The sequence below is a fragment of the Vulpes vulpes genome, chromosome 4 (genome assembly GCF_048418805.1).
Source record: "Vulpes vulpes isolate BD-2025 chromosome 4, VulVul3, whole genome shotgun sequence".
In the NCBI taxonomy this organism is placed as follows: Eukaryota; Metazoa; Chordata; class Mammalia; order Carnivora; family Canidae; genus Vulpes; species Vulpes vulpes.
In genome coordinates, this window is record NC_132783.1 from 54,206,423 (window position 1) to 54,221,101 (window position 14,679).

Below are 14,679 nucleotides of genomic sequence, written 5' to 3' on the forward strand. Positions count from 1 at the left end.
CAAAAAAACCAAATTTATGGACATTTCACATTTCAAACCTAGTTCACAAGCTATTAAGTTTCACATAGTCTTAATCTAAATCTTTTTAAGGGGCCTTTTATAACTTGTCTAATCAAGCCTTTTAAACTTTTATTTTTTATTATTTTTTTTTTTAATTTTTTTTTTTTTTTTTTTTTTTTTATTTATGATAGTCACACACAGAGAGAGAGAGAGAGGCAGAGACACAGGCAGAGGGAGAAGCAGGCTCCATGCACCGGGAGCCCGACGTGGGATTCGATCCCGGGTCTCCAGGATCGCGCCCTGGGCCAAAGGCAGGCGCTAAACCGCTGCGCCACCCAGGGATCCCTTAAACTCCTTTTAAAAATTAATACTCTGTTTTTGTTTTAAATTCTTCACCTGCTTCACTGTTAGTTTGTTTTTTTTTTTTTTTTTTTTTTTTTTTTTTTTTTATTTACTTATGATAGTCATACAGAGAGAGAGAGAGAGAGAGGCAGAGACACAGGCAGAGGGAGAAGCAGGCTCCATGCACCGGGAGCCCGACGTGGGATTCGATCCCGGGTCTCCAGGATCGCGCCCTGGGCCAAAGGCAGGCGCCAAACCGCTGCACCACCCAGGGATCCCTAGTTTGGTTTTCTTAATCATTTTTATACCTAATTCTAAATCTTCTTAGAATTTAAATATATCCACCCATTATGGAAATGATTATGTCAGCCCAAACAATTTTGGAGATTATTTTCTTGGCTGATCAAGGGAGCATAACAGCCAGGGTTATGAAGTGCTATAAATTCAGAGAAATTTCTCTTGCCCCTGTCTGCCAAGGTTAACCCCCTTTTTGTAATAACTGTGTCATAAACTCCAAAATTAAAACAAAAGCGGGATGATCATGTGGTCTGCCCCTGATCTTGCATTGTCTCTTAAAACCAGGCAAGTCTGTCTCCCATTCGCCTTTCTCCTGCTTCATGAATTTTGAGTAATTTTCATACTCTGTATTTACTTACTAGATGTTGAATTGATAAATAATTGGAGTTTATGCACTCAGAGTTCTGTCTGCCTCCCTAATACCATTCCCATGGTTGTTCTTATCACTGTGATATGGCCTATTCATTGGAAATGGAACTATATATTGCATTTAAAAAAATGCTTAATAGTATAATTGAACCCACTATATCTAAAATTTATTTTCGGGATCCCTGGGTGGCGCAGCGGTTTGGCACCTGCCTTTGGCCCAGGGCGCGATCCTGGAGACCCGGGATCGAATCCCACATCGGGCTCCCGGTGCATGGAGCCTGCTTCTCCCTCTGCCTGTGTCTCTGCCTCTCTCTCTCTCTCTCTCTCTGTGACTATCATAAATAAATAATAAAAAAAAAAATATTGAAATGGGGCCTTCAAGGGCATAAAAAAATAAAATTTATTTTCAAAAATTTTTTTTAAAGATTTTATTTATTTATTTGAGAGAGAGGGAGAGAGAGAGCACTTGTGTGCATGCATGCATCCAGGAGATGGGGAAGGGGCAGAAGGAGAGGGAGAGAGCATCTGAAGCAGACTCTGTGCTGAGCATGGAGTCCATTGGACTCCATCCCAGGACCACAAGATCATGACCTAAAACCAAGTGTCAGATACTTAACCTACCGAGCCATCAGGTGCCCCCAAAATATTTTTATTTTTTCTATTTTTTTCAAGATATTGTTATTTAAGCATATATAATCAGTATAAAAATGACTAATGAAGTTATTTTACATTCCTTTAAAAAAGTTTAGGTCTTCATTTTTATTTTTTAAATTGAGATATAATTGACCTATACTGTTATATTAGTTTCAGGTGTACAACATAATGATTTAGTATTTGTATATATTGTGAAATGATTGCCACGATATGTCTAGTTAACATCTATCACACACATTTTTTTCCTTGTGAGGTGAACTTTCAAGATCTGCTATTTCACCAACTTTCAAATATACAATGCAGTGTTATGTGTAATTATGTATAGCCACCATGCTGTACGTTACATATTTATTTTATAATTGGAATAGCATACCCAAAAGGACTTGTTTTAAGTGTACTGTTAATTGGTATTTACAATCTTATATCAGGACTATCAACTTAACTGTTGCTTTTCCCTCTACAGAGAGGCAGAAACTCTCCAGATGTCTTCTAATAATGACCCAGTTTGTATCCCAATGTCACAAAGAAGCACCAATGACCTCTCCAGGATGACCTCCAATGACCTGAAGACATCTACTGAAGTAGCCGTGTTAAGTTTTCATAACATTTACTATCGAGTAAAAGTGAAGAGTGGCTTTCTTCTTGGTCGAAAAACAGTTGAGAAAGAAATACTAACAAATATCAAGTATGTGCATAAACTATTAAAATAGCTTTATTGACATACGGTGAGCTTCACAGGTTTTGCTTATTGCAAATAAAGTTGTTAGGAGACTCTGGGAAATGAACTAGAGGTGGTGGAAGGAGAGGAGGGTGGGGGTGGGGGTGAATGAGTGACGGGCACTGAGGGGGGCACTTGACCGGATAAGCACTGGGTGTTATTCTGTATGTTGGCAAATTGAACACCAATAAAAAATAAATTTATTATTAAAAAAATAAAGTTGTTAGGAACCTTTGTGTGCAAGTCTATACAGACATACAGACACATGCTTTTATTTCGTGTGGCTAACCTTGGCGTGAAATGATCAGGTCACATATTAGGCATATGGTTAACTTTAAAGGAACTGCCAAACCATTTTTAAAGTGGTTGTTCCTTGTGCATCAACTTTTGTTTGAGAAACCAAACAATGTCATTTAGTTTCTTCTGGGTATGCTCTGTGGTTCACTAGAAAGCGACTGGCTGTATGATATACTCGTTTTTGGTCATGGGGATATCATTGTCATCTCTGAGCTTCAGTCTTCTGACCTGTGAAACAGAAGAAGATGTGCTGCTGTTCCTTATGAGCTAGACACTTTTAGGTCCTTACGTACTTTATGTCCTGTATGTTCTAGATGCAAGAGTCAGGTAGTTGAAACGATAGTATATTGTTTTGAATATACTTGTTTTAAATGAGTGGTCTGTTTTTATGTACCATGTTTGTACCATGTACTTAATGCTTTTCCCCATTACACAGGCAGACAGAGACCAATATAGCCTAGCCTAGCTTAAGTTACACGGTTGAAGTCCAAAGTGATAAGAAAAATTAGGAACTGAATCACTATGCTTAATTTTATTTTAAAATCCCAATCAGTACCAAACTATGATTCATTATTTTTCTTGATACTCCCGTTGTTCCTGATTTGGTTGGTGGGAGACCTTTGCTTTTTTTATTTTTTTATTTTTTATTTTATTTTTATTTTTTATTTTTGTTTGTTTTTTTTTTCCTTTGCTTTTTTTAACTCATTATTTTGACATGTTCTCTCATTTGAGTGTGTGTGTGGTTTTGTTTTTTTTGTTTTGTTTTTTGTTTTTTGTTTTTGTTTTTGGGCACAGCAAGAAGTTTCAGACTCCCTGAGTACTTACCTGCTTCAGATCTGGAATCAGCTGTTCTTCCTTTTTGTGAAGGATGTTACAGGCCAAGATCTGGGTGTTTGGAATGTTTATTACTATTGGGATGTCATATGTCCAAGGACTTCTCTCAGTGGTTAGGCCTAGGGAACATATGTGCAGATATATGTACACACATGTGCCTATGCGTGTGTCTAAAACTTTTTTTTTTAAGGTTTTATTTACTTATTTATGAGAGACACAGAGAGGCAGAGACGTAGGCAGAGGGAGAGGCAGGCTCCCTGTGAGGAGCCTGATGCGGGTCTCGATCATAGAACCCGGGGATCATGACCTGAGGTGAAGGCAGATGCTCAACCACTGAGCCACCCAGGCATCTAAAACTTTTTATATCTATCTGTGCATATAGATTAAAACCTATGAGTTCTCAGGCAGCCCCAGTGGCGCAGCGGTTTAGCGCCGCCTGCAGCCCAGGGTGTGATCCTGGAGATCCAGGATCGAGTCCCACATCAGGCTCCTTGCATGGAGCCTGCTTCTCCCTCTGCCTGTGTCTCTGCTTCTCTCTCTCTCTGTGTCTCTCATGAATAAATAAATAAAATCTTAAAGAAAAAAACCAACTATGAGTTCTCATTAATGCCTAAATTTCTAATCTAATACCCCCATGGTTCTTTCCTCATTTTTATGTTTGTAAAACATCTTCTCAAAAAGTGAAAACCTTGGCTCTCGTTATCCTTAATATATTTACTAATGATTTGCTCACTTCTCTTGTTCTTTAATATAAGTGATTACCCTATCCTTCAGCTGTCACCTCTCTTCCTCTCATCTCCCTTCACAGCCTGTATTCTCTTACAGCTCTCAAGTTTTTCCTACTTCTTGACATTTTTTTATTGAAAACTTGTCTTTTCATTTTCCTGTGTTGTTTATAAAAATGCAGAGACTCATTCAACAAATTTTAAATGTCTGTTAATGTCTGCTTGACATTATGCAACACACTAGTGATATAGATATGTCCTCTGTTCTCAGAAATCTTCTAGACTAATGGTGTATTGAGACAATAGAGCACTTCACTGTATTCTATCATGTATTCTATCACGATAGAGGGATTAGAAGACACTATCAGAGCCTCTAAGCTTAAATTAGAGGGCCAGGGTCATGAGAGAGAAAATGAAGAGTGTGCTATAGGGGTGTGTGTGTGTGTGTGTGTGTGTGTGTGTGTGTGAGTGTGAGAGAGAGAGAGAAGAACAGGGTAGGGAGAGAAGGTGCTCCAAGCAGTGGGAGTGGCATGGACTTCTCCCTAAGATGAGACCAGAGGATTAGCCATTGTGCACTAAAATGTAATAGATATGACATGAACTCTTCACTGGTTTTCACTTAATGTATTCAGCATCTAGTGATCTACCCACCGTAGACCCTTATGTTGCATGCCATTGTAGGGTGGAGGATAACATGAGATGACATCATTCTTGTTGAACAAGGTTTTATAGTACAGTGAGGGAAACTTTCCTGAATGCAAATGCTTTAAGCAATAGATAAGGGTGGGGAATGAGTTTTGAGGGATGATAGTAGAGTTGAGGGCAGGGTGAGGAAATAAGGGAATTGTAGACCATAAACCAGAACAGCGGTCAACAGACTTTTGGTAAAGGACCTCATAATAAATATTCTCAGCTTTATGGGCCATACATCTGTGCTGCAACTACTCGGTTCTGTCATTGTAGCATGAAAGCAGCCATGGACATAAACGAATGAGTGAGGCTCTGTTCCAGTAACACTTTATGAAAACAGAGAACAGGTGACCAGCTCTTATTTGCTGATCCTTGGACTAGAATGTAAACTCCATGAGGTCTAGGACTTTGTTTTATTCTCAGTTATGTCCCATGTCCTAGAAGAGTGCCTTATTGTACATAGCAGTCAGTGGATAATTGTGTTGAATGAATGGAGGGAGAATTAACCATTGCTCCCAACTGGAACTCTTTTCTTGCACTTGTGATTGTACATTATTGTTTTCTGTAATGCTAGAGTTTAGTGCCAAGGTAAGTCCAACTTAGGGACCTGAAAAATTGTCCTAGAGCATTCACTTTCAATTTTGGGTTAATCGTTTAGGATTGGTTGGTCTTTATTGGAGTAGATCTTTTAGAAACCTGGAAAAGTTTTCTGACAATGAAGTCTTAGTGCATAACAAGCTTATTTCTGGTCATTTTAAAAGCAGATACTGGGTAGCTATTAATAGAGAAGATGAGTCAAGAGCTACAGATAAATGTGTCTGGAAAGTTCAATCAACCAAGTGTGTCTTTTTACATTTGACGGCCGGGTTACAGGGAGAGGGGGAGGGGAAGAGGTCACTGAAAGAATAAGAGGTCTTTCTGTTCTACAGCTTGTTCCTGACTTACCAAATGCATTGTGTTTGTCCAGTGTTCGAGTGAGAGGCACCTCAGTTAATGAGCTGAATGAAAGTTACCTTTCACCTAGCATCCACCAGCCGTTTTACAGTTGTGACAATTTAAGCACAATAGTCAGTAATGCTGAGGTCCTCCTCTGTTGAAGCACTGAGGTACAATTGTGTGGTGAAGTTTATCACTCACAGTTGTATAATTATAGAATTGGCTTCTGTGAAATCATTACCTGGAAATGAAATAGGTTTCAGCTTTGGAATAGATAAACTATTTTTTTTTCTGAGGAATAGATTTTGATATATCAGTTCTGAGAGAGATGGGTTTAGACACCAAGGTTTTGAAAGGGCTTTTTCAAGTCTCTATTTCATTGTGTTTGTATGCCTGAAGAGGCCCTACTCTCTCTCTCTCTCTTTTTTTTTTTTATAATATATTTTTAAAGGATTTTATCTATTTTCGAGGGGAAGGAAGGGCAGAGCCAGAGGGAGAAAGAGTCTTAAGCAAACTCTGCACTGAGCATGGAGCCCAGCACTGGACTCGATCCCACAACCCTGGGATCAGGGTCTGAGCTGAAACCAAGAGTCAGGCACCTAACTGACTGTACCATACAGGTGCCCCTGGAGAGGACCTACTCTTAATTCTCCTTTTTCTAGTTTTTTTCTCTTTACCAGACTACTGGTTGCCTTATCTTCAGGATAAAATTCAAACTACTTGCTTTTTCTTGAGTCTCAACACAGTAAACCTTGCCTTAATTTTTTTCCACCTTCTTTCTCTCTGAGTATTCACTCCCCTTACCCTTCTATTTACACTTCTACTTTGTTTGGGACATGCTGTGTGGGACTCCATGTCTATATATCCTTAAAGGTTGTCCCCCATAGAAAGTGGCATCTACCACTTCTATGCTGAGAGTTTTCTAGTCTACTTACTGATACTTTATAGGGAAGAAAATGATATATCTTGAGAGTACATGTTTTGCTTTTCTAATTCAGTAAAAATTTTGTGAGGGTTAAGAATTGGTGATGTTTTGTTTTGTACCTTTATTGTGCTTTATTCTTAGCCATTGAATTTCTCCTTTAGGTATATTGTTTCTTAATCTGACAAGTTTTAAGTGGTGAGAATACTGCTGGTGATTCTAGAAACCCATTGATTTCTTAATTGTATAGAACTTGACTAGGTAGCAATGAGGTGACTCGAAGTAAAATTAGTTAAGGTCATCAAACATGAGTTAAGACTTGTTATGTTCTTTACACTGTGTTATGAGGGGTAAGTATAACAGAGATATCTAACCAGAATATGTTACTTTAAGGAAATTTCTTGTGTCCTTTTTAATGGTTTAGAGAAGAAGTGACAGAAGTTTAGAGGGACCCAAGCCATTTTTCTTAAAGGTCTCTCTCTCTCTCTTTTTTTTTTAAGATTTACTTATTTATTCATTCATGAGAGACACAGACTGAGAGAGAGAGAAGCAGAGACATAGGCAGAGGGAGAAGCAGGCCCCTCTCAGGGAACCTGATGCGGAACTCGATCCCGGATCCCAGGATCATGACCTGAGCCAAAGGCAGGCGCTTAACTGCTGAGCCACCCAGGCATCCCTCTTATAGGTCTTGACTAGTGATTCATGTCCGTTGTATGCTGGACTTATGTTAATTGACAGTTCAGTGTCTTTTTCCATTGAACATTGGTTTGTGTTTGTTTTCTGTCTATAGTTCAATCACTTTCGCTGAGTATATTAAATGCAGACCCTAAATTAATAGAACTGATTTTAAGCAGGCCAATAAATTGATATGTTCTGTGTTTACAGTGGTGTCATGAGACCTGGCCTCAATGCCATTCTGGGACCCACAGGTGGAGGCAAATCTTCGTGAGTATAATAGTATAAGTAAGCTTTTCCTTTGTAGTTTAATGTGCAGGTATTTGTCAAACATTTGCTGCGTGTCTAGTCTGGTTCTAGGCACTGTGGATGACATGTAGTTGTGCTAGCTTGGGCTTGTCCCAAGGACTGGGAAATCTTATTTGGTCAGCTTCCTAACAGGACATGATTGGCATATAGCTATCAGCTATGATTTAAGCTAATGTGGAGGGAAAGGAGAGAGCAAAAAGTTGAAAATGAGGAGATGGAGCCAAAGGGGCTTGTGTCTTAGACAAAGGAGCACATTGTCTGACCTGAGATGTCCAAGGTCACATGACCTGGTAGGCTGTTTGGGGAGTTTGCTGGATCAGCCATCGGTGACTTGGTTTCATATTTTTGAGTTTTATTGTAGTATATACTAAAAAAGGGAAGGTGAGAATTTAAAAATATATGTAATTTTATGATGAATCACTAAATTCTATACCTGAAACCAATTTTACCGTATATATTAACTAACTAGGATTTAAATAAAAATTGAAGTCAAGGAAGTACCTGAAGAAAACACCCATATACATAATTTTAGGTAATCCATGGAATTTCTTCCCCAGGTAATTTTCTAACTTGAGCAGAATTTGGATTTAGAGTAGCTGAGAGCTATAGCCTGTGTTGGAGAAACACAACAATGTATATGTCCTCTCATAGGTTGTTAGATGTCTTAGCTGCAAGGAAAGATCCGCGTGGATTATCTGGAGATGTTTTGATAAATGGAGCACCTCGACCTGCCAATTTCAAATGTAATTCAGGTTATGTGGTACAAGTAAGTCTTTGTGGATTTGTGTTTTAGCTTTCTTCTATTTCTATATGAGCAAATGCCTCGGCTGATCATTCAGTATACTTCCAACTGATTATATGACATATCCATAGAAGAAATTTCTTTGCACCAGCTTTTCATAATCACCTGTAAGATTTGGAGTGGTGTGAAATGAAGTGGCAGGGACAATCTGGAATATAACTGCTATCAGGGCAATGATATCTATTCTAGTTATCATTTCCACAAGATACTACTATTTTCCTTTTATGCCCTCCTTCACCTCTTCCCCTAGCTTGGAAAGAGGTTTTGGTAAATCCTATATAATGCAGTCTGGACATGTCTGTTAGTAGTAATCATAATTACTTGTGTTGATTTGGGTGTACAGATAAGGAAGGAAAATTATGCCATCAGGCTTTTCCAGTTGTCTGTATATGCAGTTGTTGTCATATGTCCAATTACAAGTTCATCATTAGCTAGAACTTTATGTTGAATATGTTATTCTTGTGGATTAAGTTACAAGTTACCCCTTAAGGGTGATGGTATTAGAAAAGACCTAATATGTCTTGTTGAAATGCCATTTTGCTTTAAGGATGATGTCGTGATGGGAACTCTGACAGTGAGAGAAAATTTACAATTCTCAGCAGCTCTTCGGCTTCCAACAACTATGACGAGTCATGAAAAAAATGAGCGAATTAACAAGGTCATTCAGCAATTAGGTCTGGATAAAGTGGCAGATTCCAAGGTAATGTGGAAAAACCAGATAGGATCATAGCCAGCAAATAAGATCTCCCCTGTGTGGATAGTGTAACTCTTCTTCAGAAATTTTCTATAATATGTGTGGTCAAAAGGGCACCTGGGTGGCTCTGTGGTTGAGCATCTGCCTTTCGCTCAGGTTATGGTCCCAGGGTCCTGGGAGCAAGTCCCTCATGGTGCTCCCCACAGAGAGCCAGCTTCTCCCTCTCCCTATGTCTCTGTTCTCTCTCTCTCTGTGTCTCTCATGAATAAATAAATAAAATCATATATATATATATACACATATATATATGTATATATATATATATATTTAGTCAAAAGTGGCTGCTTTCTGTAATGATGAGAAACATGACTAGTTACATAATATGAACATCAAAATTAACCAGATGAAAAAAATCTAAAACTGTTTGAATCCTGGAACTGAAGTGTGGCAGTGTGGTCTAGTATATAGAAGTGTCTTTGCAAAGAGCATGAGGCCCCTTCCATGTGCTTATAGCTCTTGATCTCTCCTACACTGTTTGTCATGTCTCATCCACTATCTTTACACTAACTTTCTTCCTTCCTGTTTTCTTTCCCCTTTTAGCTGCTTCTTCCTCCAGGAGACTTTGTTCCATTGCTTTTGAGGTATATTTCTGGAATTCTTAAATGACAAAAATCCAAGGGTTCTGGTCTGGCTCTGTGTTTCACTTTGCTATAATTTGGCTTTCAAAATTATATTTAGTCAAAGTAGGGTTTATTTCTAATTTATGTAGGATCCAAGGTTGTTTTCCTATAGACTTTCTTTTGGCGCTTTTATCTCTTACTTCTCCCTCCCTCTCTTCCTATCTTCCTTTCTTCTGCTTACAGTAGTTACTTACAGATTGTGTGTTATGTGCTGGGCTCTAAGGTTTTAGAGGTAACAGTTGTAGGCAAGAGAGACAAAAATAACTCCTTTTGTGGATGTGCAGAGTCAGGAGGAAGAAATGAGTTGAACAAGGGAATTTTACAATTGATGACTAAGGATGAAAGATTTCCTGGGAAGACATTTGCAGCTTTGGGTGAAGATGAGCTTTTTAAGATTATAGTGGCTATAGTTTACCATTCTTTTATTTTTAAATTTTATTTTTAAGTAATCTCTTCACCCAGGGTGGGGCTTGGACTTAAAACCCTGAGATCAATAGTTGCATGTCTACCAGCTGAGCCTGTGGTCGTGATGGTTTAATTGCCCTGGATTTATATCCGTTATTTAGAGATAATGAAGAATGGGGGTATTTTGCTGGTTGTTGCTTCATGTCCTACTGTCTGACATGTTAGAAAAATGTAAAATGTATTTTTTTTGTATTTCATTTGGAAGCATAACTCTGAGATGCCACCATTTACCACTTATTTTTGATTTATGAGTTTGTAAGTTTGAGTTTCCTTTGCCTTGGCCCTGTTTCTTTGATTTTGTATGTTTTTGGTAGGGTGCCTTCCAATCTTTGCCTTTAGGTAAAAGTTCTTTATTAATAGGCAGTCATTACCTTAATTTCTTTGAATGTAATACCAGGGAAAATGAGCTGAAGGTAGTTGTTGACCTCTTAGAATTTATTTACCTAATTGATTGAAAATACATTTAAAATTTTTAACTTTTTATGAAGTTTTAAATATAACAAATGTAGAGATAATAGTCTAATTACTATTGTAATCATATGGTTGGAGTATAATTAATATAATGGTATGATTACTAGTAACATTCACCTAGATCTCCCAGTTGTTAACATCTTGTCCCATACTTGCTTCAGCTTTTTTTCTGAAGTAGTTTAAAGACAGTTGTAAATACTATATTTTACTCCTGAATACTGATTATGTGTCTTAAGAAAAAAAGACATTTGCCTACCCCAGTACCAAAATAATTAACCAACAAAATTAACAGTATCTTAATATCAGTGATGTTAAGCCATATTCATTCCTGTTTCTCCAGTTGTCTCCAAAATGTCTGCTACAGCTCAGTTGTTATGGGATCCAATAAAGGGCACGAGTAGCACTCGGGATTATTATCTCTTTGGAGATTCTTAATATAGAAATTATTTCCTACCTCCTGCCTCTCCCAAAACCTTCTCGCTCCCCCCACACCTCCTTGCCCACCACACACCATGACATCGACTAGTTGAAAAGACTGAGCCAGTTGCCCTGTAGAACATTCTGCCTTCTGGATTTGTCTGAACAAGTCAGGAATTCTGTAATGAGTTGGGATATAGGCAGGGTCAATTTGGGAACTTTATGGTGATTTAAGAGGTGCTCATGTGATACAAAGTGAACTTTCCTTTCTGCCAAGCCACACTGAGGACTTTTGGAGGGATGGGGAGGAAGGGTGTAAGAAGACTAATGAATTATAGATGCTTTCACCTCTTCCTCTCCCACCTTTATCTTCCTTTTGCTTTGTGCTTTCTCTATGCCAGGACCATATGTTTTAGTGTTCTAAGTGAACTATCTTAAAACTAAATGTTTGACTTGATGGGGAACATGAAGTATACTGTTAAGCATGGCATTCGTATCAGGCTTAGCTACTTATCTGACTTGAGCCTCAATTTACCCATCTTATTAAAGAGAAATCTACCTCTTCTCCCATATTTTTATTTGTTTGAAATTCAGAATAAGTGGGGTTAATGAGATAAAGTGCCTCTTACAGGGTTGGCACATTGTAGGACCTCAACAAATGGTAGTGGCTGTGGTTGTAATTGTTAATAATGATATTTGTGTTTTAGGTTGGAACTCAGTTTATACGCGGCGTGTCTGGAGGAGAAAGAAAAAGAACTAGTATTGGAATGGAACTTATTACTGATCCAGCCATCTTATTTCTGGATGAGCCCACAACTGGCTTAGACTCCAGCACAGCAAATGCTGTCCTTTTGCTCCTGAAGAGGTAAATGCTATGTATCTGATCACCTGCTATATGCCAGGTATTATTCTCAGTGCAGGGAGTTCAAGAGTGAGCACAACAGACAAAAATTTCTCCCTTCTTTGTTGGAGGGAAACAGTCAACAAATATAAGTGTTTCAAGAAAAATGAAGCAGGGTAAGAGTGTAGCAAAAGATGGCTATGGTGGGGTTGGGTTGCTGTATTACATACCCGGATGGTCAGGGAAGGCCTCATTGATGTGACTTGTGAGCTGAGAGCAAGTGAGTGAGACCTGAATATCTGGGAGAAGAGTGTCCTAGTTGGAGGGAAGAGCCAGTGAGTCCTGAGCAAAGCATGCCTGATCTGTTTAGAACATCAAAAAGGCCAGAAGGACTGGACCCCAGTGAACTAAGGGGAATGGAGATTGCTTATTGATTAGTTTGCTGGGAAGCTAAGTTTCTGGGAGGCTATAAGTCTAAGAGTGTCAGCAGGATTATTATTTCTTTTGCTTTAAAGCTTTTGTTTATTTATTCATGAGAGACACAGAGAGAAAGCCAGAGACATAGGCAGAGGGAAAAGCAGGCTCCTTGCAGGGAGCGTGATGTGGGACTTGATTCTAAGACCCCGGGATCATGACCTGAGCCAAAGGCAGACGCTCAACCACTGAGCTACCCAGGTGCCCCAGGATTATTATTTCTGAGGTCTCTCTCCTTAGCTTATAGGTAGCTGTCTTCAGTCAGTGTCTTCACTTCATTTTCCGTCTGTGCATCTGTGTCCTCATCTCCTCCTCTTATAAGGACCCTGGTCCTTATTAGATTAAGTCCCACTCATAGGCCTTATTTAACCATAATTACTTCTTTAAAGACACAATCTCCAAATACAGGTATATTCTGAGGTACTAGGGGTTAGGACTTCAATGTGAATTTGGAAGGGGAGGGACATAATTCAGTCCATAACAATTAGAACAGAACATGAGATGGAATTGAGTGGGTGAGAGATTATTCAGGCTTTGTAGGCCACTGTAGGAACTATGGCTTTTATTGTCTCTAGGTGACATGGGAATTTTTAGAGAGTTTTAGAACAGAGGAGTGGCAGCTGTGTAGAGAAAAGACTATGTAATTGGGCAAGGTGAGTACAAGGAAACCAGTCAGTAGGCTGTTTGTATTAGCTCAGTTGAGATATGATGCTTGAAGGGCACCTGGGTGGCTCAGTGGTTGAGCATCTGCTTTCGGCTCAGATCCTGATCCCAGGGTCCTGGGATCGAGTCCCACATCGGGCTCCCAACAGGGAGCCTGCCTCTCCCTCTGCCTGTGTCTCTGCCTCTTTCTCTGTGTCTCATGAATAAATAAATAAAATCTTAAAAAAAAAAAAAAGATGATGCTTGCTTTGCATAGGATGGTAGTGGTGAGGTGGTGAGAAGTCATGGATTCTGGATCTGTTTTGAAGATAAAACCTACAGGATTAGTTCATGAATTGCATGTGGGGTGTGGTTATTGAGAAAACAACTTTCTAAAATTTAGGGCCTGAGAGATGGAAGAATGGAGAAAAGAGTTGCATTTACTTTTATTCTTCCAGTGGGAGGAATATGTTTATATAAGAGAAATTTCAGAAGATAGATTTTGGACATCTAAAAAAAAAATTAGAAAAAAATGTTAAACCTATCAAAGAGAAATAAGATCAGTACAAAGAAATCTCATGTCCTTTTATCTAGATTCTTACCATTTATCTGCATTTGCAGATAATTTATCTCCATCCCTCCACCCCATATAATCTTTTTCTGACATCATGTACCTTCACCCACTAAGTACTCTGGAGTAACTCCAAGAAACAAGGACACGCCTTCTACATTACCACCTTACACACCTCCCAGCTGGGAAGTCTACATTGCTGCCATCACCACCATCCAAAACATGGGCTCCAGTTAGACTTCACTACCAGTTGTCCCAGAAATGTCTCTTTCTCCTTTCTGACTCAGGATTTTCTTGAGAAATGCTTATTTTAAATCTTTTTGAATCCTGAACAGTTTCTCAGTCTTTCCTGGCTCTGATGCCCTTGTCTGTCTTCAAGAGTACATTTTGTAGAGTGGCCCTCAACCTGGTGCATCCCGTGTTTCCTCATGACCAGACATAGGCCATGAATTCTTGGCAGGGGTACCGCAGAAGTGATGCTGTGTTTTGCGTAAATCGGGGACTATGTGATTTTGACTTTTACCACCTTGCGTGATGTTCATGATCATCACCTGGTCATGTTGGTATCTGCTGGGTTTACCTGCTGTGAAGTAACTGTTTTTCCTTTTGTAATTGAGTAGTATTTTGTCAGGGGAGATAATCAGGTATTATATCCATATCCCGTTCCTCATTAAATCTCCACCTACCAGTGTTGTTGTTGTTGTTGTTGTTTTTAAAGATTTTATTTATTTGTGAGAGACACACAGAGAGAGGCAGAGACAAAGGCAGAGACATAGGCAGAAGGAGAAGCAAGCTTTCCATGGGAAGCCTGACATGGGACTTGATCCTAGCACCCTGGGATCATGACCCGTCCA

General features: G+C 39.0%; 1 protein-coding gene across 5 annotated transcripts in view; it reads left to right on the forward strand.

The window, feature by feature from the left end:
* The window catches only part of ABCG2 (ATP binding cassette subfamily G member 2 (JR blood group)), a 144,565-nt gene that overhangs the window by 95,988 nt on the left and 33,898 nt on the right, over positions 1 to 14,679 (forward strand). For all 5 annotated transcript variants that reach the window (XM_025998112.2, XM_072754954.1, XM_072754956.1 and 2 more), the window contains exons 2-6: positions 2,126 to 2,347; positions 7,670 to 7,729; positions 8,420 to 8,534; positions 9,118 to 9,270; positions 12,005 to 12,162. In XM_025998112.2, coding sequence (XP_025853897.1) covers positions 2,145 to 2,347; positions 7,670 to 7,729; positions 8,420 to 8,534; positions 9,118 to 9,270; positions 12,005 to 12,162 — 689 coding nt within the window. In that variant the 5' untranslated portion in view covers positions 2,126 to 2,144. The remainder of the gene's footprint in view (positions 1 to 2,125; positions 2,348 to 7,669; positions 7,730 to 8,419; positions 8,535 to 9,117; positions 9,271 to 12,004; positions 12,163 to 14,679) is intronic.